At 43.2% G+C, this 26681-nt stretch overlaps 1 protein-coding gene across 2 annotated transcripts in view; it reads left to right on the top strand.

Annotated features, from left to right (window-relative positions):
* rrm1 (ribonucleotide reductase M1 polypeptide) overlaps nt 1-16161 on the top strand; it is a 52571-nt gene extending 36410 nt beyond the window's left edge. For both annotated transcript variants that reach the window (XM_073044420.1, XM_073044419.1), the window contains 5 exons: nt 6329-6405; nt 9419-9554; nt 10556-10651; nt 13861-14049; nt 15522-16161. In XM_073044420.1, the coding sequence (XP_072900521.1) occupies nt 6329-6405; nt 9419-9554; nt 10556-10651; nt 13861-14049; nt 15522-15701 (678 nt within the window). In that variant the 3' untranslated portion in view covers nt 15702-16161. The remainder of the gene's footprint in view (nt 1-6328; nt 6406-9418; nt 9555-10555; nt 10652-13860; nt 14050-15521) is intronic.
* The last annotated feature ends 10520 nt before the right edge of the window (nt 16162-26681 follow it).

Raw genomic sequence — 26681 nt, 5'->3', positions numbered from 1 at the left:
CATATACACACCATCTGATTTTTATATAAAAATGCTGACTTAAGTTCAATTTAAATATTTCCCTTTCTTCTTAAACCTATGTCCTCTGGTTCTCTATTCCCTTCATGATTTTATACACCTCTAAGATAAGATCACCTCCTGTCTGCTCTTTTCCAAGGAATCAAGTTATCATTTACTCACTGTCCCTCTGAAACACAATGCCTTGAGTTCTGGCACCAGACTTAATCTTGTGCACTTTTTCTAGTTTAATAACTCTTTCCTATAGCTAGGTGACCAAAATGGTGCATAATGTTCCAAATTCAGCTTCACCAACATCTTGTACAACTGCAACACGATGTCCCAACTTGTAAACTCCGTGCCCTAACTGCTAAGGTCTGCATACCAAAAGCACCCTTTTGCTACCCTGTGTCCCTGCAGGGAACCGTGCATCTGGACCCCCTTCTGTTCTACAGCACTCCCCAGAACCCTACAGTTCACTGAAAGTTTTACCTTGATTTAACTTGACAAAATGCAGCGAGTGAGCTTGCACTCGGCTAGTTCTGTATCTCGATAAACTCGTGGGTACACCTGCACAGCATCTGACTAACACAAACCTAACTCGCTAATTACTTTTAAGGAGTGGGGACATCATTATGGTTATGCTGCAAGTTCCCTCGGATTTGAGATTGTATTACTGTCCCTTCATTACCAAGTTGAAATCCTGCAATTCCCATTCAGTTAACACTGAGAAACTCCAGCAGTATAAAGAGGGTGGACATTGTCGGCACAAAGTAAAACGATAGAAGTTATTCATGACCTTTTCTCTTTGGAGTGAGGCAGGCTGAGAGGTCACTTGATAGAGGTGTATAATGAGTCATTTGCATCAAATCAAATCTGAGGATTATGCTGGGCAGCCCACAAATGTTGCCATGCTTCTGGCACCAACATTGCATGCCCGCAATGCAATAATCCCAACTGTACGTCTTTGGAATGTGGGAGGAAACCGGAGCATCAGGAAGAAACCCATGGCTTCACAAGGAGAATGTACAAAGTCCTTAGACAGTGGTGGGAATCGAACCCAGAACAGTGATTGCTGACGTACAAAGTCCTTAGACAGTGGTGGGAATCGAACCCAGAACAGTGATTGCTGACGTACAAAGTCCTTAGACAGTGGTGGGAATCGAACCCCAGATCAGTGATTGCTGACGTACAAAGTCCTTGGACAGTGGTGGGAATCGAACCCCAGAACAGTGATTGCTGACGTACAAAGTCCTTAGACAGTGGTGGGAATCGAACCCAGAACAGTGATTGCTGACGTACAAAGTCCTTAGACAGTGGTGGGAATCGAACCCAGAACAGTGATTGCTGACGTACAAAGTCCTTGGACAGTGGTGGGAATCGAACCCCAGAACAGTGATTGCTGACGTACAAAGTCCTTAGACAGTGGTGGGAATCGAACCCAGAACAGTGATTGCTGACGTACAAAGTCCTTAGACAGTGGTGGGAATCGAACCCAGAACAGTGATTGCTGACGTACAAAGACAGTGGTGGGAATTGAACCCAGAACAGTGATCGCTGTCAATGTAATAGCATGTCAGGTAGGTTTTTAGAGTAGCAAGTGAATGAAATGGCGATGCCAATGCTGGTAGAGGCAGACACATTAGGGACATTTAAAAAAACTTAGGCACATGGATGATAGAGAAATGGAGGGTTCTTTGGGAAGGAAGGATTAGATAGATCTTAAAGTAGGTTAAGAAGTCTGCACAATGTGAGCTGAAGAGCAGTACGAGGCTGATTGATAAGTTCGTGGCCTAAGGTAGGAGTCAATTTTAGAAAACCTAGCACATCTATTTTTCAACATACACCCTATCCTCGTTATATGTGGGGGATACATTATAATTATTCCACATAATGTGAATAATTGTTTAAATGGAGAAAATAGGACTGTGTTCCAGAGGACTTCCTAAATGTTTTATCAGTAATTTATTCACATTATCATACCAATACGACACAAAAGCAATACCTCAAGGCAGCATTCATATTATATTTCATCAATTTAAGGTAATATTCAATGTAGTAAATCATAGAAAGTTAACATACTAGGGTGTACAGTACTCACCAACAGTGCAGGTGTGTTTGCTCTGGTTGTGGTGTCGGGATCATATCAAGCACAGCAAGGGGTGAAGGAAGACTCACAGAACTCTTCGAACTGCCAGCAGCAGGAGATGACAACGGTTTGAAGAAAGTACTGAGGGCTGTTTGCTTGGCAGCATTTTGTTTTTCAGCATAAATTTGCTTGTAGTGAAGAACGGTTGACGGCAGGGAACGATTGAAATGCTGACTCCGTTCTAAACTTGAGTCCATGTGCATCGCCATTTGTGCTAAGTGTTCCAACTTCCACCATTCCCTCATCGTTGGTAAACGTGCTTGCAGCATCTGATAGTTCGTCATTAAAAAAAAATACACCTTGAATGTGGATCACACCTTGGTTGAGTGGTTGAATCAGCGATGTTGTGTTAGGTGGCAGGAAACGCACTGTTATGTTCAGATGAATGCTGTCCAAATGTTTAGGATGGGCTGGCGCATTGTCAAGCAACAAAAGAACTTTAAAGGCAAAATTCTGTTCCCGGCAGTAGCGTCCCAGAGCTGTGTTACCTTTACCTAATGCCGTGCTGTTTATAATTTCCAACTTTTTTTCAAGTGTTAAAGCGGTTCTCTGCTGCTCGGCTGATGGCCCAGGACATGACATCGAATGCTTAGGAGGCACAGTTAAATATTTCAAGCACAAAATCAGTGCACTGTAGGTAAAACCAACAAAAGTTTAAGAGCACAAGATTGCATATCCACACGCTGCCAAAACCAATGTGAGACTGGCGGGAGTGAGATTGTGAGGCATGCACACCTGACTTGTATTGGCAGGAAAGCGGTGCTCCTCGCATAGCTGAGTTTTGGACGCATATAAGGAGACGTTGGTAGAAATAGGTTCCTCACATAACTGAATCTGCATAGTCTGCATATAACGAGGATAGGGTGTAGTCCTCTCCTACATTTACACACTTAGTCCAGCAGTCGTGAAGCATACGGATCCCTTCTTTGTAGAAATCGGAGTCTTGCGCCTCCAGAAATGGTCCACAGCAGGGATGATTGATAAGTTTATGGCCTAAGGTAGAAGGAGATGAGTTATTAACTTCAAACTTTCTGCATAATCACTCAAGAGTTGAACTGCACTGAGTGTTAGGTAACGAACCGGGTCAGGTCACAGATCTGTCAGTGGGTGTGCATCACTCCCTGACCTTTAGCATTATCATGGAAAAGGATAGAATCACAGAGGACAGGAAAATGTTTAATTGGGGAAGGGCAAATTATGAGGCTATAAGGCTAGAACTTGCGGGTGTGAATTGGGATGATGTATTTGCAGGGAAATGTACTATGGATATGTGGTCGATGTTTAGGGATATCTTGCAGGATGTTAGGGATAAGTTTGTCCCAGTGAGGAAGATAAAGAATGGTAGGGTGAGGGAACCATGGGTGACAAGTGAAGTGGAAAATCTAGTCAGGTGGAAGAAGGCAGCATACATGAGGTTTAGGAAGCAAGGATCAGATGGGTCTATTGAGGAATATAGAGCAGCAAGAAAGGAGCTTAAGAAGGGGGCATGAGAAGGCCTTGGCGGATAGGGTAAAGGAAAACCCCAAGGCATTCTTCAATTATGTGAAGAACAAAAGGATGACAGGAGTGAAGGTAGGACTGATTAGAGATAAAAGTGGGAAGATGTGCCTGGAGGCTGTGGAAGTGAGCGAGGTCCTCAATGAATACTTCTCTTCGGTATTCACCACTGAGAGGGAACTTGATGATGGTGAGGACAATATGACTGAGGTTGATATTCTGGAGCATGTTGATATTAAGGGGGAGGAGGTGTTGGAGTTGTTAAAATACATTATGACGGATAAGTCCCCAGGGCCTGACGGAATATTCCCCAGGCTGCTCCATGAGGCGAGGGAAGAGATTGCTGAACCTCTAGCTAGGATCTTTATGTCCTCGTTGTCCACAGGAGCGGTACCGGAGGATTGGAGGGAGGCAAATGTTGTCCCCTTGTTCAAAAAAGGTAGTAGGGATAGTCCAGGTAATCATAGACCAGTGAGCCTTACGTCTGTGGTGAGAAAGTTGTTGGAAAAGATTCTTAGAGATAGGATCTATGGGCATTTAGAGAATCGTGGTCTGATCAGGGACAGTCAGCATGGCTTTGTGAAGGACAGGTCGTGCCTAACAAGCCTGATAGAGTTCTTTGAGGAGGTGACCAGGTATATAGATGAGGGTTGTGCAGTGGATGTGATCTACATGGATTTTAGTAAGGCATTTGACAAGGTTCCACATGGTAGGCTTATTCAGAAAGTCAGAAGGTATGGGATCCAGGGAAGTTTGGCCAGGTGGATTCAGAATTGACTTGCCTGTAGAAGGCAGAGAGTCATGGTGGAGGAAGTACATTCAGATTGGAGGGTTGTGACTAGTGGTGTCCCACAAGGATCTGTTCTGGGACCTCTACATTTTGTGATTTTAGTTAAGGACCTGGATGTGGGGGTAGAAGGGAGGGTTGGCAAGTTTGCAGATGACACAAAGGTTGGTGGTGTTGCAGATAGTGTAGAGGATTGTCAAAGATTACAGAGAGACATTGATAGGATGCAAAGTGGGCTGAGAAGTGGCAGATGGAGTTCAACCCGGAGAAGTGTGAGGTGGTACACTTTGGAAGGGCAAACTCCAAGGCAGAGTACAAAGTAAATGGCAGGATACTTGGTAGTGTGGAGGAGCAGAGGGATCTGGGGGTGCATGTCCACAGATCCCTGAAAGTTGCCTCACAGGTAGATAGGGTAGTTAAGAAAGCTTATGGGGTGTTAGCTTTCATAGGTCGAGAGATAGAGTTTAAGAGACGCGATGTAATGATGCAGCTCTATAAAACTCTAGTTAGGCCACACTTAGAGTACTGTGTCCAGTTCTGGTCGCCTCAGTATAGGAAGGATGTGGAAGCTTTGGAAAGGGTGTAGAGGAGATTTACCAGGATGCTGCCTGGTTTAGAGAGTATGGATTATGATCAGAGATTAAGGGAGCTAGGGCTTTACTCTTTGGAGAGAAGAAGGATGAGAGGAGACATGATAGAGGTGTACAAGATATTAAGAGGAATAGACAGAGTGGACAGCCACAGCCTCTTCCCCAGGGCACCACTGCTTAGTACAAGAGGACATTACTTTATCTATTACATTACTATCGATGCAATGCTCCTCAGACAGGATGAAGAGGTCAATACTCCCCAATGCCATTAGGCTTTACAATTCTACCGCCAGGACTTAAGAACTTTTTAAAAGCTATTATTAATGCTTTTTGAGATAGTGATTTAGATGCATATCATATTTTTTTACTGAGTTAAGTATTGTATGTAATTAGTCTTGCTACAACAAGTGTATGGGACATTGGAAAAAAGTTGAATTTCCCCATGGGGATGAATAAAGTATCTATCTATCTATCTATCTATCTTTAAGGTAAAGGGAGGGAAGTTCAAGGGGGATATTAGAGGAAGGTTTTTCACTCAGAGTGGTTGGTGCGTAGAATGCACTGCCTGAGTCAGTGGTGGAGGCAGATACACTAGTGAAGTTTAAGAGACTACTAGACAGGTATATGGAGGAATTTAAGGTGGGGTGTTATATGTGAGGCAGGGTTTGAGGGTCGGCACAACATTATGGGCCGAAGGGCCAGTAATGTGCTGTACTATGTTCTATGCACGTACATGTAATGAGAGCTGTATAACTCATCTCCTTCTACCTTGGGCCATAAACTTATCAATCACCCCTGCTGTGGACCTCTCCTGGAGGTCCAAGACGCCGACTTCTACAAAGAAGAGATTTGTATGCTTCACGACTACTGGACTAAGTGTAAATGTGAGAGGGGACTACATTGAAAAATAAATGTGCTAGGTTTTCTAAAATTGACTACTTCTACCTTAGGCCACGAACTTATCAATCACCCATCGTATAGCACAATACAGGCTCTGTTCTGTCACCGATTCTATAGTCTGTCTTGATGCTGTCAGTGAAGTATTATTGACCACTAGTAATGTTGGGTACAGCTGTATGTATCTGTTGCCCTTGAATCTGAGTGATATGTGCATTCAGGTTAGAGATCATAAGTATTTGGAATCTGTATGAATTCCTTTGCTGGAAATGGAAGAACCTCCAGTGCTGCATTTGTTTGAATGTTTGTAGTCTTGTTTTGAGCTCCAGTTCAGCTCTGGCAATCTGATATCTGGGGTACCCTCTGTACCAAGAAATATTAACTGTTATGTGCTAACTGCTTCACTTGCAGATCCTGCAGTATGACATGTGGAACGTCACACCCACTGATCGATGGGATTGGAAAGGGCTAAAGGAGAGGATTGCAAAGTAAGCATTTACAAAATCACTTTGAAGAGTTAAAGTCAGCTGGGCCGTGTCTAAAGTTCTGACTTCTTTTGACTAGATTTGGGGGGAAAAGGAAAGAGTGAGATGTCTGATTAGATATTTTTTAATTACTGAAAGAAACTGATACTGGTTAGTAAATCACAAACACGATAAAATCTGCAGATGCTGGAAATACAAAGCATCACAGGAGTGTTGAGTTCCTCCAGCATTTTGTGTTCTTTTGGTATCTGGTTATTCACATATGTCTCTGTTGTTGGGGTAAAGCTTGGGAAGTTGTGAGAAGTGGAGTTTTCTTGGGACAGTTGCAACAGAGAAGTGAGGGATGTGGGTCTGGGTAACAATAAATAGAGGGATTAAAGTTGAGCTTTATTTGCTACATGTACAGTACATACATTGAAACATAGTGAAATACATTGTGTCAGTGACCAAAGCGGTCCAAGCATATGATAGAGGCAGCCTGTATGTGTTGCCATGCCTCCAGTGCCAATACAGCATGCTCACATCTTATTAACTCTAACCCAGAAGACCGTAAAATATAGCAGAATTAGCTCATTCAGCCCATTGTGTCTTTGCCATTCCTTCATGGCCAGTTTATTATCTTAACCCTATTCTCCTGCCTTCTCCCTGTAACCTTTGCCTTTACTAAATTAAGAACCAATCAATCTCTACTTTAAATGTACCCAATGTCATGGCCTCCACAGATGCCTGTGGAAATAAATTCCACAGGTTCACTGCCTTCTGACTAAAGACGTTCCTCCTCATCTCCATTCTAAATGGATATCCTCCTCTCTATTCTGAAGCTGTGCTTTCTGGTCTGAGACTCTCCCACTATAGGAAGCATCCTCTACACATCAACTCTATCAAGGCCTTTAAACATTTGATAGGCTTCCTCCCTAATTCTTCTAAGGTCCTGCAAGTACAGGCCCAGAGCCATGAAATGTTCCTCTGAGCCGTATGACTTTGGAATGTGGGAGGAAACTGGAGCACCTGGAGGGAACCCACACGGCCACAGTGCTCTGTACAGAGTGGCAGGAATTGAACCCCAATCACAGACACTGTAAAGTGTTACACCAGTCACTATGCTACTGTGCCATCCCTTTTTTTTAAAAAAATCTTCATTTCTTGATGTTACAGACTGAGGACATAGTTCTGAGGCAGCCACAGCTATGGGTCTGAAGTTACATGTTGGGCTGACCTGATAAATAGAGGCAGATTATCATACCTGAAGAATGTAAATGATTCAATATCTTTAATGGATAATCCTTTTCATCATTACTAAGATCATGAGCTTTCAAGATTAAATTTGTTTTCATGAAGGAGTGTATTGCACTGCCTTTTAAAGATTACCAGTGATCTTTTGTCTTGATGTCAGTTTTTTTTGCATTGTCCCTTATCTAAAAATTAAATTGTCTGGAAACTGAACCTCAGCCCTCCTGGATGGAGGATTCCAAAGATTCACCAGACTCTGGGTGAGAAGCATCTTCCCATCTTAGTCTTGAATGACTGAGATTACAACCTATATTGGAGTTGCACATGCCCATTGGCCAATCCATGCTGCCTGTTAGAATCCCATTGATCCACATTGGGTTGTAACTTAGTGTCTCACTGATTCAATACTCAGATGTTCTACACACCTTAGCCAGTGAAATAACACCCTGTGTCTACCTGTGAATGTTCTTAGAAAGAAAATTTTAGACTTCAATGATCATATCCTGGTCATTTCCTGGTGGCCAGGCATTTCAATTCCTGTCCAACGTGTCAATAGACAATAGCTGCAGGAGTAGGCCTTTTGGCCCTTCAAGCCAGCACCGCCAATCACTGTGATCATGGCTGATCATCCACAATCAGTACCCCGTTCCTGCCTTCTCCCCATATCCCTTGACTCTGCTATCTTTCAGAGCTCTATCTAACCCTAATGTTGGTCCATGACCACGATGAGACCACTCTTAAGTTGGAGGAGCAGCACCTCGTGTTCTGTTTAGGTCACCTCCAACCTGATGACAGAAACTTTGATTTCTCCAGCTTCTGCAAAAAAAATTTCTCCCTCTCCCTTGCCTCTTCTTCACTTCCCCACTCTGGTCTTGTCTCTTCTCACCTGCCTGTCACTCTTCTCTGGTGCCATCAGATTCCTTCTCCAGCCCTTTGCCTTTTCCCACTTATCTCCCTCCCAGCTTCTTACTTCATCCCCCACCCACCTGGCTCCATTTATCACCTTCTTGACCCCCTCCTCATTCCTTCATATTCTGGCTACTTCCCTTTCCTTTCCAGTCCTGATGAAGGGTCTCAGTCTGAAACATTTCCATAGATGCTGTGTTTCGCCAGCATAAGACCATAAAACAGGAGCAGAATTAGGCCATTTAGCCGATCAACTCTGATTTATTATCCCATTCAACCTCATTCTCCTGCCTTCTCCCCATAATCAGAGAGTACAAGCCTAGAGACCTCAAACACGCCCTGTGTATTAGCCTATACATTCTTGGGATCATTTTCATGTACCTCCTTTTCTGAGATAAGAGGCCCAAAACCGCTCACAATATTCCAATTGTAGTCTGACCAATGCCTTATAAAGCCTCAACATTATAACCTTGCTTTTATATTCTAATCCTCTCAAAATTAATGCTAACATTGCATTTTCCTTCCTCACCACCGACCCAACCTGCTGATTAATCTTTAGCATTTGTCTCTTGCTTTGAATTCTAGACATGATCTGTTTAACTTCTCGGGCAACAAACCTACCATCCCAAGGTTCAATCTAGTAGACCCTTGTAACACTGCACATGTTACAAACATCAGTGATGGGTGAGGTGGGTGTGAGGATTGTTAGTTAATTTGATTTGGAAACTTAGTTCCATATTAACCCTCTCCTTCCCCCACCCCCACATAGTTGGAGGATTAGGTTAGCTTGTTTTTATTGCAGTTCATGTCTTTTTTAAAAACTTGAGAGTTCTTCATATGATGAGAGCTCCTCACCTGTTATACACTCTATTCCTACCAGGTACGGTGTTAGAAACAGCCTTCTCATTGCCCCAATGCCAACTGCTTCTACAGCTCAGATTCTGGGTAACAATGAATCAATCGAACCATACACCAGCAACATCTACACACGGCGAGTGCTCTCCGGGGAGTTCCAGGTTAGTCTCCTTTGATCAGTTGGTGAAAGTACTGGTAAAATGTTTAAGGGGAACCTGAGAGAGGATGAGCTGACAGCGGAAGTGGTGGATGTGGGTTGGGGCTCGACATATAAGAAATTTGGAATTTTTTTTACACACATAAACTAATGGGCTATGGTCTGGGTACAGGTTAATGGGATTAGTTAGATTAATGGTTCAGCACAGACTAGATGTGCTGAAGGGCCTGTTACTGTACTGATAATCACTGAATGATGGGGGAGGGGCAGGGAATCTCACTGGAACATTGAAAGATCTTGATAGTGGATGCGGAGAGTATGTTTTCAACTTGGAGCCTTTTGGTTATGATTTTTGAGTTAGATTTCTATGTTAAAAGTGAAAACTGGCTGTTATCCTAAGATGCCATCCCCTTGTAACTTGGGTCACCTGTAATGTGCAATGTAAAAAGGAGATTGTGTGATGTAGAAATCTCAGTCCCTGAAATAAGAATTCATTTCTTGGTTGTCACAGACCAAAGTAGCTTGGTCTGAAGTCACATGTTGAGCTCACCTGGTAAAGAGCAAGTAGGTTGTCCTCCCTGAAGATCTAAATGACTCGAGTGATTTATAAGTATATGAGAGATGTCAGGTAAGGTTTTTTAAGAGTGGTGGTTGTGCGGAACGTGCTGCCGGGGTGGTGGTAGAGGCTGATACATTGGGGACATTTAAACTCTTGGGCACGTGGATGATAGAAAAAGGGAAGGCTATGTAGAAGAGGAGGGTTATATTGTTCTTGGAGTAGGTTAAAAGGTCAGCATAACATATGCCAAAGGGCCTGTGCTGTAGCATTCTATGGTTCTGTAGGTTTTTTGGATTATCCAGTTCCATTATTAAGGTTACGGTTTTATTTCCTGAGTTAAGTATCATGGCATTTAAACTAGTATCTTATTAATGGTCCATTGCTGGGGCTAGCAGTCTTGTAACTTAGCCTCTGTAGCCAGCTTGTGACACTGTGTTATTTTACAGGTTGTGAACCCCCACTTGCTTAAAGACTTGACAGAGCGCGGGCTGTGGAATGAGGATATGAAGAACCAGATCATTGCTCAGAACGGATCGATCCAGGTAGACAGTGTGCCCCAGTGCCTGCAGCATTTATTTGCTGTCTGCTCATAGTCTTAAAGCAAGTTAAGAGCAGAGATTGGTCCCTCAAGGTGTCCAGCACTAAGTTCAAAGCTGATCTATATGCTCAGCCCTGTCTACACCTGCTCCTCCTTATCACAAGGCTTGCTCATGGCTTTTTGCAGCTATTCAAAACCTCTGCTTGTGCTGTTTTGAGGAAGAGCATCGCAATGAAAATCCTCAACTTCACCTGCCTTAAATAGCACTGAGTCCCAAAGCGTTAACTGTTCATTTCCTTCCTTGGATGTCTGACCTGCTGAGATACCCTGGCTTTTTGTGTTGCTCCAGATTCCAGCTTCTGCAGTCTTCGGTCAACCCTTTATTTTCAAACACTGCTAACTCCTAATCACTCCTATCCAAGGGTTTTCTTTGTTTCTGTATCCAAAGTAGAGTTCAGGAAATCAGAGTTTAATGTCAGATGCACAAGTAATGTATGCACAGATGCAATGAAAAGCTTACTTGCAACAGCCTCACAGGCAATAAGCAACATTCAGAAGAAAAACATAAACTGACCAACTTGTGCACAATTTTTAAATCCATTATTGTTGTCTATCATTAAGGACCCACATCACCCAGGACATGCCCTTTTCTCATTTGGGAGTAGGTATAGGAGCCTGAAGAGAGAGACTCAATGTTTTAGGAATAGCTTCTTCCCCTCTGCCAGCAAATTTCTGAATGGTCCATGAACACTACCTCATTATTTTTGCTCTTTTTGAATTATATTTATTGTAATTTGTAATATTTTGATTATTGCAATGTAGTGATGCTCAAACCCACAAATTTCACAACATTTCTGTGATAATAGGCCTGATTCTGAAAGAGTAGAATTAGAAACTTTAAATACATTGTGGTCATAGTTTTGCTGGACAGTAGAGATTAGGGTCCCTTCAATCTGATGGTTGAAGAGAAATAGCGTTTCCTGAAACTGCTGATATGAGACTTCAGGCTTCTGTATCTCCTACCTGATGGTAATAGTGAGACGATGGCAAGAGGTCCAGCTCGTAGTGGCTTTGCAATACGTAAAATGCTAGAGGAACTCAGCATGTCAGGCAATGTTTATTGGGGGAGGGGCGGAGGGTTGGAATAAGCAGTCAACATTTCAGGCTGAGACCCTTAATCAGGTCTGTTTCCCTCCATATGTGCTGAGTTCCTCCAGCATTTTGTGTTGCTCAAGATTTCCAGCATCTGCAGAATCTTGTGTTCATACTGACATTGTCTATTATGGTTAAGTGCTAAAGCTGGCCCCCTGTTTGATTCACAGCACCACTGATAGTGGTAACTACTAGAATGTTGGCTCTTTTGCACAGTTCTCAACACTGCAGGTCTGAAACATTTCAACAGGCTGGAGCTGTCCAGGTCCTTTGTAGCAGTTGGGTTTTATCATACTAATCTAAAACTTGAATGTCTTCTACCCAAAAGCAAAATCCTACCAGTCCTGACGGTTTGAAACAAACAAAATGCTGGGATTGTTCTGGGCAACATCTGTGGAGGCATAGACAATCAACTATTTGCTGAAAAGATTTTTTTTTTAAGTGCTTTGTCACATGTACATTGAAACATGCAATGAAATGCGTTGTTTTGTGTCAATTACCAACACAGTGTGAGAATGTGCTGGGGCATCTGTAAGTGGGGTCGTGCTTCTGATGCCAATTTACTGTCCCTAACCTGTGCGTGATTGAGATGTGAGATGGAGCTGTAAATGTACTTGTCATTAACTTTGATTGTCACCAACTGAAGAGAGTTGTGGACACAACTCAGCACAACATCAGACACCAGCCTCCCCTCCATTGACTGTCTACACTTCTCACTGCCTCACTAAAGTAGCCAACATAATCAAAGATGACACCACAGTAGCATAGCCATAGCTCAACTGTTGCAGCTTGGGGTGTCGGAGTTTGGAGTTCAATCCCAGTGTCCTCCATGGGAAATAACCCATGTGCACGTGGGTTTCCTCAGTGTTCTGGTTCCATCCCACGGTCCAAAGAGGTACCGATTAATTGGTCGTTGGAAATAGGCCTTTAATTAGGCCATGGTTGAATGGATGGTTTGCTGAGAAGTGTGGCTTTTTGGGCCGAAAGGGCCTGTTCTGTGTAATATCTCTAAATAAATAAAATAAAATCCCACTCATCCCAGACATTCTCTCTCCTCCCCTCCTATTTGGCAGAAAATACAAAAGTCTGAAAGCATGTACCATCAGGCTTAAGGACAGCTTCTACCCCACTGTTAGACTTTAACCACCAGGGTCAAGGACAACTTTTACCCTGCTGTTATATAAAAAATATTGAATGGTCCCCTGGTGTGTTAAGATGGACTCTTGACCTTGCACCTTGTCTACCTCTACTGCACTTCTGTAACTTACACTTTATTCTGCATTCTGTTGTTTTCCCTTGTACAATTTGGATATATTATGTAATGAACTAATTTGTATATATATGGCATGCAAAACAGTATAGTGCTATACCTCAGTACATGTAACAAGAGTAAACTAACTTGTCTTAGAATCGAAGTTGTGCAGTGCAGAAACTGGACCTCCAGCCCACCATATTCATGCCAACTTTTTCTCCCCAACCTATTTGAATGCCTGTCTAAATGATATTTAAAGGTAGTGAGTATAGGCGATTCCACCTCTAGCAGCATGATCGAAGTATCACTGAGAGGATAATAGAATTGGATTTCTATAATTTGCCCTGATGAAGTGCCTCGGCCCAAAATGTTGGCTGTGTTTCCCCTCCGTAGATGCTGCCTGACCTGCCGAGTTCCTCCAGCACTTTGTGTTACTCAGGATAACCCCTGATGGGAAGGGTTCCCAATGACTGTGTTTCCCCTCCGTAGACGCTGCCTGACCTGCCGAGTTCCTCTAGCACTTTGTGTTACTCAGGATAACCCCTGATGGGAAGGGTTCCCAATGACTGTGTTTCCCCTCCGTAGACGCTGCCTGACCTGCCGAGTTCCTCCAGCACTTTGTGTTACTCAGGATAACCCCTGATGGGAAGGGTTCCCTGGAATCAAGTGTATGTGCTGTAAGAGTTACCGAAAAGTAAATTTGCTGATGGATTGGTTCAGGAGAGATGATCTGTGCTCATGTTCTAATTTGATGTTTGTTGGTGTGATGCCCTTATTAGAGCTTCACAAATATTGTTTCTTTTTGGCAGAACATTGAAGCAATCCCAGCTGACCTGAAGTCTCTGTATAAGACTGTCTGGGAGATATCGCAGAAGGTCGTAATCAAGATGGCTGCAGACCGTGGAGCCTTTATCGACCAGAGCCAATCACTTAACATCCACGTTGCCGAGCCCAACTACGGCAAGTTGACAAGCATGCATTTCTACGGCTGGAAGCAGGTGAGTGTTGAATAAATTAGAACTTTATTCCTTGGATAAAAAATTGGCTTAAAGGAAGAAAGCAGAGGGTAGTTGTGGAAGGAAAGTATTCTGCCTGGAGGTCAGTGACTAGTGGAATGCTGCAGGGATCTGTCCTGGGACCCCTGCTATTTGTGATTTTTATAAATGACCTGGATGTAGAGGCGGAAGGATGGGTGAGTAAGTTTGCAGATGACATGAAGATTGGAGGAGTTGTGGATGGAGCTGTAGGTGGTCGAAGGTTACAAGAGGATATAGACAGACTGCAGAATTGGGCAGAAAAATGACAGATGGAGCTTAATCCGGACAAGTGTGAGGTGATGCATTTTGGAAGGACAAACCAGAAGACTGAGTACAGGATTAATGGTCAGTAACTTAAGAGTGTGGATGAACAAAGGGACCTTGGGGTTCAAATCCATACATCCCTCAAGGTCGCTGCACAGGTTGATAGGGTAGTTAAGAAGGCCTATGGGATGCTGGGCTTCATTAACGGGGATTGAGTTCAAGAGTAGAGAGGTCATGTTGCAACTCTACAAATCTCTGGTGAGACCGCACTTAGAGTATTGTGTTCAATTCTGGTCACCTCATTATAGGAAGGATGTGGAAGCTATGGAGAGGGTGCAGAGGAGATTTACCAGGATGTTGCCTGGTTTGGAGAACAAGTCATATGAAGCAAGGTTAGCAGAGCTGGGACTTTTCTCTTTGGAGCGTAGAAGAATGAGAGGGGACTTGATAGAGGTCTGCAAGATTATGAGAGGCATAGATAGGGTGGATAGTCAGTACCTGTTTCCCAGGGCATGAATAGCAAACACCAGAGGGCATATGTACAAAATTAAGGGAGGGAAATTTAGGGGAGACATCAGGGGTAAGTTTTTTACACAGGGTTGTGAGTGCCTGGAATGACTTGTCAGGGATGGTGGTGGAGGCTATAACATTAGGGGTATTTAAGAGCCTCTTGGACAGGCACATGGATGAAAGAAAAATGGAGGGTTATGGGGTAGTGTGGGCTTAGTACTTTTTTTAAGGATTATATGGGTCGGCACAACATGGAGGGCTGAAGGGCCTGTACTGTGCTGTAGTGTTCTATGGTTCTATCATCGGAAAATGACAGGAGATTTGAGAGGTATACAAAGTTGAGGGGCATAGATAAGGTAAGTGCAAGCAGGCTTTTTCACTGAAATTTGAGGCTAGAACTAGAGGTTAAGGATGAAAAAATTATTTAAGGGAAGCTTCTTCACTCAAAAGGTGGTGTGAGTGTGGAACAAGCTGCCAGCAGAAGTGGTGAATGCAGGTTTGATTGCAACATTTAAGAGAAATTTGCATAGGTACATGGATGCACAGTGGTGTGGGTGTGTTGTGATGGGACTAGATATACCAAAAGGCCTGTTTCTTGGACTAACGGGAGTACTGAGACCCTGAAGTTGCAGTCCTGATTGCTCCACTTGCCTTTTCAGGGCCTGAAGACTGGGATGTATTACTTGAGGACCAGGCCCGCTGCCAACCCCATCCAGTTCACCCTGAACAAGGAGAAGCTGCGTGAAAGTGCAACAGCCAGTGCGGAGAAGGAGAAGAACACGGCTGCCATGGTGTGCTCGCTGGAGAACAGGGCTGATTGTCTGATGTGTGGCTCCTAGATTGAGAGCCCTTGCCAGCATTCCCGTAGTCTGTTTAATACCGATGTAGGTGTAACACAGACTGGGAGACCCTGCTGTTCACTCGATCCACATCAGTAAAAGTAACTTGGTAATACTTGATTCAACAAAACGTACTGACCCACTTGTCCTCATTCACCTTGCATATTGGATGCTGTGCATCAGGAAAGGTGCCTGATGCAGTTGGTGTGCATGTTTCCTTGCTGGAGCTGAGCTTGTAAGTGGGGTGGGAGGACACCATGTGCCTGAGTAGGAGTAACTGCCGTTGGTATGGTTTTAGCTGCTGTGGTTACAAACATCCTTGGGGCCAGGCAGACTGCTGAAGCATTAGGTGAGTAGATTGTGGTGCTGTATTCCTACTCCTTCTGGTGTATATTCTTTGTACAGGACTGTTAACTATTTGATGCCATTGATCAACTACAATTAAACATTCCATACAGCAGTTTTGTGTTTCTCCTTTCCCTGAAGTTTGACTCGGTTATTTTACTTGCGTTAGAATGCTTGGTTTGAAACTTGCAGTGATCCAATCACAGTGTGGAGATGGGAGCATGAAGCAGCATACACTATTTACGGAACATGGGGCAGCATACACTGTCTACAGTGCCACCAATCTTTGTAACTGGTGCAGCACGCAGTGTAGTGGTTAGCACAATACTTTACAGTGCTAGCTATAGGTAACCCATTGTTCAATTGCTGGTGTATGTTCTTCCTGTTATCATGTGTGTTTTCTCTGGGTGTTCCAATTTTGTCCCACATTCCAATGCCACATGGGTTTAGAGCATGATATGTTGGCACCGGAAGCATGGCAACACTTGTGGTTGCCCTCAGTACATTCTCAGACTGTGGTCATTGACACAAATGGTGCATTTCACTGTATGTTCATCAATGAACATATGGTGTCTGTAACCCACCCATCCACGTTTTCACCCAAATCATTTCTATGAATTATAAACAAGAGGTCCCAGTACACATCCCTGTGGAACTCCATTAGTCATGGATGTCCATCCAAACAAATTGATATATTGTCATACGTACTGAGATACAGTGAAAAACATGCATATTGTTCATCCAGATTGATTCATTACAGCAGTGAACTGAGAGTGCAAGAGAAGCAATATGTCAGTGCAGAATAGAGTTACAAAGAACACTGCATTGTTGATGGACAATAAGATGCAAGGTCATAATGAGTCCACCTTAAAATCCCATTGACTTGCACCTTCCATTTTCCATGTATCCAAACAGCCAACTCATGGATCACGTGCATCTTAAATCTTCTGGATGGGCCTCCCTTGAAGAACCTTATTAAAATCCATGACAATACTTTCTTGGAAAATTCAAGTTATTAAGACTTGCCCTGCACAAAGCCATGCTGACTTCCTAACTAGGTTGTGTTTTTTAAAGGTTCTTAACTACTTTCCCTAAGAATTCTCTCCAATAGCTTCCCTACCACTAATGTGAAACAGGCGGAAGTCATGAGGGCCACTGAGCCCCTGGACACTGGTTAGAAATCTGCAAGTCTAAAAGGTCTATCGTTTCCAAGATTTTCCTTACATTTTCCGAAAATAATTTATTTATATTTCCTGTAAATGCCTGCAAAGTAATCTATGTACTTGGATATAAAAATTTGCTTTGAACTTTTATTAGAACACAGAACAGTACAGCATAGATGAGGGGCTTCTGCCCACCATGTGCCAACCTTTTAACCTATTTCTGCCACCACCCTTGTGTCTGTGCACTTGCTTTTCTGTTTTTATCTATATACACACACTAATATTAGAAACAATAATAGCTAGTCAACATTCCTGCTGGGCCTAGCCTATAACTAGAAAGATCACAAAGTTCTTGGTTGAGGTCCCAGCAATTTCATATTACCCCCCTCAGTAATTGGTATCCCATCAGGCCCTGGGGACAACTTTAATCTTGTTTGAGAGACCCCACATGACTTCCTTTATCTTGATGCCCTAATATTAGCAACTGCCACATTGATTTCATCACCTACCAACAATCCCCGGGTCAGAGGTCCAAACAGGCAGGAGCCATGAGGGCTGCTGACCCCCTCAAACCCCAGACAATGTGGTTAGAAGACTTCAATCTGGAAGTCAAGGCTGAAAGGTCAAACCTATGATCGGTGAGTCCTGGGGTCAATACCCACAGATTGATGAAGTCCTAAGGTGGAGGTGTGAAGGTTGAAACCCCTGGGTCAGCTTGTCTGGAGATTAGAGTTATATCTGCAATTGAGAGTCCAGGACCAAGCGTGTGAGCTCATACGCAGCTTGTCCTAGGGTTGAAGAAGGTGGCCTAAAGAGTGTGGGAAAGGGGCTTGTTTTGCTGGTGGTGTTTTGTTATTGTTCTGCCAAGAACATGGTGGGCATACTATGTTTGTGCTGGAATGTGTGTCAACACTTCAAGGCTGTCCCAGGACATCCTTGGGTATGTTGGTTGTTAACAAAATGAATTCATTTCACTGTTTCTAACTGAGGTGACCTCTCAGTCAGTTGACCATGCATATTGCGCCCTAGCTGTCTAGATGTGAAACCCTGGGCAGTACAATATGGAGAGCAAACTCCTCTTCTCCACACACAGTAGAGACCAATACAGTTTGGTACCAGCAGTGTCACAGGAGTAGCCAGTCAACATTGAACTCAACTTTTAGAAACGCCCTAGGGACTCCTGCTCTGGATTTTTTCCTCAGTGTTTACTTCTGAAGCCTTCCACATGAAGGCAGTGGAGGTCTGAGATCAGAAGTTTCCTTCTAGATGAGCTGCCAACCATGGCCAGCAAGCTCATCTGCCTGAAGTGACTGGTTCTAGATGTATGTGATTAATAAATATATCTCAATCTGTCTTTGGTGAATTGTATCAATGTACTCGTTTAGGACATTGCCTATAACCTCCAAGCACCTATCCCTCATTTGCCCTTGAGTGGTCCTACCCTCATCCCAGTTATCTGCTGTCTTGACATGTCTATAGAATGCCTTGATAGCTTTGTAGCTAAATTTGTGAATGATACAAAGATAGATGGAGGGTCAGAAAGTGTTGAAGCAGGGAATCTTCAGAAGGACTTGGGATAGATTAGAAGAAAGGGCAAAGAGGTTGCAGGTGGAATACTGTGTCAGGTAATGCACTTTGGTAGAAGGAAAAAGGCAGACAATTTCCTAAACGGGGTGAAAGTTCAAAAATCTGAGGTGCAAAGGGATTTAGGAGTTGTTTAGGGTACCCTAAAGGTCAACCTGTGGTTTGAGTCAGTGGTGAGGAAGGCAAATGCAATGTTAGCATTCATTTCAAGAGGCCTCGAATGCAAGAGCAAGGATGTAATGCTGAGGCTTCATAAGGGACTGGTCAGACTACTCTGAGGGTATTGTGATCAGATTTGCACCCCTAATTTAACAAAAATATGTTGGCTTTGGAGAGGGTCTGGAGGAACTTCATGAGATGATGCTGGATTATTGTATGAGGAGTGGTCAATGGTTCTGGGTTTTACTCACTGGAGTTTGGAAGAATGAGGGAGAAATCTCATTGAAACCTATCATAGATTGAAAGTCTAGATAGAATAGATGTGAAGATGTTTCCTATAGTGGGGGAGTCTAGGACCTGAGGCACAACCTCAGAATAGAGGGGCATCCCTTTAGAACAGAGATGAGGAGGAATTTCTTTAGCCAGAGGGTAACAAATCTGGAATTCATTGCTAGGTGGCTGTGGAAGCCAAATCTTTGGGTATATTTTAAATGGCGTTTGATAGATTCTTGGTTAGTCAAGGCTTCAAAAGGCAGGAAAATGGCATTGAGAGGGATAATAACTCAGCCATGATAGAATGGCAGAACAGACTCAGTGGGCTGAATTACCTAATTCTGCTCCACTGTCTTTTGGAGAATCTTTAATGCTACTTGCCAAGGAATTATGTCACCTGATTCTAGTTCATTTCCAGCTTCTTTATAATCCTCAAGGACTTGAGTTTTATTTTTTTAGCTGTTTTGCATTTAGACCTTGTATATGCTTCCTCTTTCTTGACTAAATCCCCCAACTCTTAACATCCAAGGTTCTCTTACTTTTCCACCCTTGTCCTTTTTATTTTTATTGTATTTAGAGATGTGCACAGTAACAGGCCATTCCAACCCTGCCTAATTATACCATGTGACCAATTAACCTACCAGCACATCTCTATGGAATTTGGGAGGAAACCCATGCAGTCACGCAGAGAAAACACAAACTCCTAAAAGACAGTGGTAGTAAGTAGTTGCCCCTCTGAATGGAGGTCTGACAAGTTGGGTGCTGCAGAGATTGGTGTGGGTCTGTTGTTTGCTATCTATATCAATGATCGATTGTTGATGTGGTACACTAGATGAGCAAATGTACAGATGACTCCAAGACTCGAGGTGTTGTGGACAGCAAGGAAGACGACCAGAGCTTCCAGCCAGATCTGGATCAGCTGGAATTTAATACAGACAAGTGCAAGGTGTTGCACTTTTGGGGGGGGGGGGGAGAACAAACCAAGATAGGTCTTGCACAGAGCAGTAGGGCACTGACGAGTGGTAGAACAGAGGGATCTGGGAATGAAGACTTGTAGTTCCTTGAAAGGCCATCATAGGTAGATGGGGTAGTAAAGAAAGCTTTTAACAGATTGGCCTTCATAAGTCAATGTGTGAATGGGATGTTGTGTTGAAACTCAATAAGATGTTGATGAAGCCTAATTTGGAGTGTTCTCCATAAGAATTAGGAGCAGGAGTCGGCCATCTGGCCCATCAAGCCGGCCCCACCATTCAATAAGATCATGGCTGATCTGTCTGTAAACTCAGCTCCATTTACCTGCCTTTTCCCCATAACCCTTAATTCCCTTAGATGTAAAAACCTATCTAACTGTATCTTAAATATATTTAGTGAAGAAGCCTCAACTGCTTCCCCGGGCAGAGAATTCCACAGATTTGCCACTCTGGGGAAAAACAGTTTCTCATCTCTGTCCTCAATCTTCTCCCCTGAATCTTGAGGCAATGTCCCCTAGTTCTAGTCTCACCTACCAATGGAAACAACTTTACTACTTCTATCCCTTGCAAAATTTTGTATGTTTCTATAAGAGCCCCTCTCACGCTTCTGAATTCCAGAGAGTATAGTCCCAGGTGACTCAATCTCTCATAGGTAACCCATTCATCCCTGGAATCAACGTGGTGAACCTCCTCTGCACTGCTTCCAGAGTCAGTATATCCTTCCTCAAGTATGGAGACCAGAACTGCACGCAGTACTCCAGGTGCGGCCTCACCAGTACCCTGTATAGTTGCAGCATGAGCTCCCTGTTCTTGAATTCAATCCCTCTAGCAATGAAGGCCAACATTCCATTTGCAGCCTTAATAACCTGTTGTACCTGCAAGCCAACTTTTTGCAATTCATGAACAAGCACTCCAAAGTCCATCTGCACAACAACATGCTATAATCTTTCACCATTTAAATAATAATCTGCTCTTCTATTATTCCTTCCAAAGTGGATGAGCTCACATTTACCAATGTTGTATTCCATCGGCCAGACCTTGGCCCACTCACTTAACCTATCTATATCCCTCTGTAGACTCTCCACATCCTCTGCACAATTTGCTTTTCCACTTGGTTTAGTGTCATCAGCAAATTTTGCTACGCTACACTCAGTCCCCTCTTCCAAATCATCAATGTAAATGGTAAACAGCTGCAGGCCCAGCATTGACCCCTGTGGCACCCCACTCACCACTGACTGCCAAGCGGAGAAACACCCATTTATACCAACTCTCTGCCTTCTTTTCCTAAACCAATCCACTATCCATGCCATTACACTTCCTCTGACTCCATGCATCGATATCTTATTTATAAGTCTCTTGTGTGGCACCTTATTGAATGCCTTCTGGAAATCCAAGTATACAACATCCACCTGTTCCTCTCTATCCACTGCACTCATTATGTCCTCAAAGAACTCCAATGAGTTTGACAACAGGACCTGCCCATTCTGAATCCATGCTGCATCTGTAATGGAACTACTTGTTTTGAAATGGTTTGCTACTTCTTCCTTAATGACAGCTTCAAGCATTTTCATGACTACAGATGTTAAGCTAACTGATCTATAGTTGCCCATCTTTTACCTACATCCTTTTTTAAAAAGTGGCGTGACATGTGCTGGGAGCTGCTGAGTCTAGAGTTTTGATAAGTGATTACCAACACATCTACTATAACCTCCTTCAATTCCTTCAGCACCCTGGGATGCATCCCATCAGGACCAGGGAACTTATCTACCTTCAGGCCCTCTAGTTTGCTCATCACTATCTCTTTAGTGACAGTGATTTTATCGAGGTCCTCACCTACCATTTTGTCCATAACATCACTCTTTGGCAAGCTTTAGTCACCTTCCTACAGGAAAGATGTAAATAAGGTTGAAAATTACAAAGATGTTGCCAGGAATTGACCTGAGTTATAGGCAAAGGTTGAATACATTAGGACTCTTCCCCAGGACATGGAAGATTGAGGGCAGATTTGATAGAGGTATACAAAATTATGAGGGGTATAGATAGGGTAAATGCTGTTTTTTTTCCACTGAGGTTGGGTGAGATGACAACTAGAGATGAGAGGTGAAATGTTTAAGGGGAAGATGAGGGAGAACTTCACTCTGAGGGTGATGAGTGTGAAATACGCTGCCAGTGGATGTGGGGTCGATTCCAATATTTAAGAGAAGTTTGGATATGTTCTTGGATGGGAGGACTATGGCCTGGGTGCTGGTTGATGGTTTGGCACAGACTAGGTGGGCCAAAGGACCTGTTTCTGTGCCGCAGTGTTCAAAACCCAGTGAAGCACACAGGTGCTGCCCTCACCGCCCAGAACATGTCCTCCTCTCATTACACTCATCAGGGAGGAGGTGTAGGAGCTTGATGACCCACACTCAAGTGTTTTAGGAACAGCTTCTTCCCTCTGTCAGATTCCTGAATAGTCCATGAACACTATTTAGATATTATTGTAATTGTGTATTGCACTGTACTGAAACTAATTTTGTGACATACTGTATGTCAGTGTAGATAAACTGGGACCCATTCTGGTCAGCATCATGGCTGATTGGGTCTACTTCCCACTCCTTGTCTGAGGAATAGAACAAGCAGATGGGGATGTCTTGTGAAAGAGAGAGTGTTATGTAAAAGAACAGTCACTGATAAATAAGGAACAAATGGATGGTTGAGGTAATAGTGGAACAGTGTCAGCAGGAAGCGGTTGCTGGTTCTGGGTGTCTTTGCAATGCTGAGGTTTGAAGTCCAGGATGAGGTGTAAAATTTGTTGCTTACTGCCATGTTACAAGAACAAAGAATGGACAAAGAAGTTCATGGTCATCCTACAGAACTCTAAACAAATAACAACATTCCAGTAATAAAAATAAACCTATGAAACAGCCAGATTCAAGTGGCATGATACTTGCTGCAGAAAAGCTAAGAAGCTCGCATAAGAAACAGGAGCAGGAGGAGACTCATCTCTACCAACCTGCTTTTTCTGCATAACCCTTCATTCCCCTACTATGCTTTACATGAACATGATTATTCTTTGTAAATTTTTATATAGCAGTGGTTTGCCTTTGCCTTCTGGACAATGCTTTTACAAGACGGGTGACCTGAGCCGCTATCAATGCTCTTAAGAGATTGTATGCCTGGTATCAGCAGTAGCATAACTAGGACTTGCAATGTGCACCAGCTTTGCATGACTGGTGATCAAAGGGGAGGGCTAAGGATCACCTGCAAGCTAGCCTTTGAAAGAGATGTATCTCCACCCTGCCACCCTACACACACAATAATGCAAGCAAGAATAAGAAAGTTAAATTACAAGACAGATAACAATTTTACACTAATCCAATCGGGTTAAAGAAACATGGAGTCCTATAAATAAGGGCTGTATAACAAGTAATATTTGGAGGTGCGCAATAAATGTGTTAAAGGAAGTCTTATGAGATGACTGACAGTAGTGACCTAACACCAGCAGCTGGACGCAAATTTCTGTAGAGGGTGGAAATCTAGAGCAATACACACATAATGCTGGAGGAACTCAGTAGGCCAGGCAGCATCTATGGAGAGGAATAAACAGTTGACAGAGACCCATCAAGCCCCCAAGTCAGGAACCGAGAAGATCCCACCTAGACTGAACCTTGGCCAGTTCATCAAGACTGGGTAATATCTGATTACAGGTCGTGGGTTCTGTTGTGAAAGTAAACCTCAGTTGTGAAACTAAAGAGTTAAGTAATTGTATGAAGTGATGTAGTAAATCTTCCAGATGATTGAACTAATCGTGATTAAAAACTATTTGGATTAGTATATGGAGTGGAGACATTCAGAAGGATATGGGCCGAATGTGAGCAAATGGGAATGGCTTGGTGGGCACCATGGATTAGTTGGGCCAAATAGCTTTTCTGTGCTGTATTACTCTTGATGAGCATAAAGATCTATAGTTGTTTAGTGTTCTTTGTTGTGTGTGGCAATGACCACTACACACTGCCTGCCATCCTGAATACAGCCATTTATTCCCACTGTTTTCTGTCAGCGGTAAGCCAATTTGCAATCCACGCTACTACATTACGCCCAATCCCCCACGCTGCAATTCTACACACTAACCCTTTGTGAGGACTTCAAAGGCTTTATGCAAAACAATCTATTACTTCCCCTTCTACCAGTTAAACCCATAAAGATGATTAGGTTGGCTTTATTTGTCATATATGCATCAAAGCATACAGTAAAATGTGTTGTTTGTGTCGATGACGAATACTGTCTGTGACGATGTGTTGGAGTGTCACCCTGCATCCAGTGCCAACATAGCATGACTGCAACTACTCCCCATGTGCCTTTGGAGTGTTGGAGGTTTCTTCTGGATGCTCCAGTTTCCTATGTGGTCATGAGGAATACGTATAAATTCCTTACAGACCCTGATCTTTGATACTGTGGGGTTACACTAATTGCTTGTCAAACAGAACTCCGCTCTGATTTGACTAACCTCACTCGATTTCAGATTACATCCTTAATACTAGTTCAGGAAGGCACGAGGACACTACATAGCTCTGGCAGGTGAAGAGATTCTACAAGTATATTAAGAGCAGAATAATTATTAAGGAGAAAATGTGTTCTGTGTTAGTGGTCATCTATGTGTGGAACCACAAGAGAGAGGTGAGATTTTAAATGAATATTCCTCATCTGCATGAAACCTGGAGAAGGCCTGAAAGCTAAAGCACTAAGGGAAAAGAATTGTTTTGAAACATATCCATATTGCAAAATAGAAGTTGCTGGTGGCCTTAAAGCATATTGAGATAGACAAATCCCTGGGGACTGACCAAATGAATCCAAGGACACTATGGGAAGCTAGGGAAGAAACCACAGGAATCCTGGAAGAGATGTTTGATTCACCTTTAGTCATGGGTCAGGTACTAGAAGACTGGAGGGCTGCTAATTTAAGAAAGACAGCAAGGGTAAGCCAGAGTACTACAGGCTGGTGAAACTGATACCAGTGGTAAGAAAGTTACTAGAGAGGATTCTGAGATCCAGGTTCTATCGGCACTTGGAAAGGGAAGGTCTGATTAGAGAAAGTCAGCGTGGCTTTGTGCATGGGAAATCGTGTTTCTTGAGGTGATTGATGAGGGAAGGTCAGTAGAGGTCCATGTATAGTTTAGCAAGGCTTTTGGCAAAACTCCAAATGGTAAGTTTGTGTGAGCTGGCAGATTGGATACAACATTGACTTGGTTGTAGGAATCAGAAGGAGGGGATAGAGGGTTGTTTTTCAGACTGGAGGTATGTGAACAGTAGTGTGCTACAGGGATTGGTGCTGGGTCTACTGTTGCTTATCTAGACTGATTGGGTGGGAAAGTTGCTGGTGCAGTTGATAGATTTGTGGATGCCATCAAAACTAGTAATGTTATGGACAATGAAGTTTCTCCAAGGTGACGGAAGGATCTAGATCATCTGGGGGAAATAGGCTGAGGAATGGCAGATGGTGTTTAACCTGGACAAGTGCGACATGTTGCACTTAGTGAAGTTAAACCAGGGCAGGACTTAACACAGTAAATGGTAGGGCGCAAGGGAGTGTTGCAGACCAGACTAATAAAGAATCTGAACACTACCTCACTATTTTGCTCTCTTTTCCTACTATTTATTTTATTTTCTGTATATTAGTAATTTATGGTAATTATGTACCACACTATACTCCTGCCACAAAACAAATTTCACATCATATGTCGGTGATAATAAACACAATTCTGATTCTGATTTCACAAGCTGCTGACTCATTGCCAATCTGTGGCTGATTCTACATCATTTGGTTCAAAAAATAAGTACAAGGTTTGATAGTGCTGCATGGGTGTGTTTAAACTAGAGTTTCAGGCGACGGGCACCAGAGTGCCAGAACAGATACAGGTTGTGGAGAAAGATGTTAAGCCTGCATACAAGTCGGAAATTGAAAGGTCGAGCGTGATGGGACTAATGTTCTGAGCCGCATATATTTTAATGCAAGAAGTATTGTAGGAAAGGCAGATAAGCTTAGGCATGGATCGACACCTGGAATAATGACATTGTAGCCATTAGAGAGATTTGTTTGCAGGAGGGGCAGGACTGACAGCAGAATATTTTGTGGTTCTGTTGTTTTAGATGTGACCAAGTAGGAGGGATTAAAGGAGGAGGGGTGGCATTATCAATCAGGGAAAATGTCACGGCAGTGCTCAGTCAGGACAGACTGGAGAAGTCATCTAGTGAGGCATTATGGGTAGAGCTGAGGAATAAAAAGGGTATGATCATGTAAATGGAATAATATTATAGACCACCCAACAGTCTACAGGATGGAGGAACAAAACTGTAGAGAGATTACAGCAGTTGCAAGAAACACAAGGCTGTGATAGTAGGTGATTTTAACTCTCTACATATTAACTGGGACTCCCATACTGTGAAAGAGCTGGAGGGGAAAGACATGTTAGTCCATAGCTGCCCCTACTGCTGTGATGAGGCCA

This window comes from Hemitrygon akajei, chromosome 4 (genome assembly GCF_048418815.1).
Source record: "Hemitrygon akajei chromosome 4, sHemAka1.3, whole genome shotgun sequence".
NCBI lineage: Eukaryota > Metazoa > Chordata > Chondrichthyes > Myliobatiformes > Dasyatidae > Hemitrygon > Hemitrygon akajei.
The sequence above is the reverse complement of the archived record's forward strand: the minus strand, read 5'-3'. Positions and strand labels throughout refer to the sequence as shown.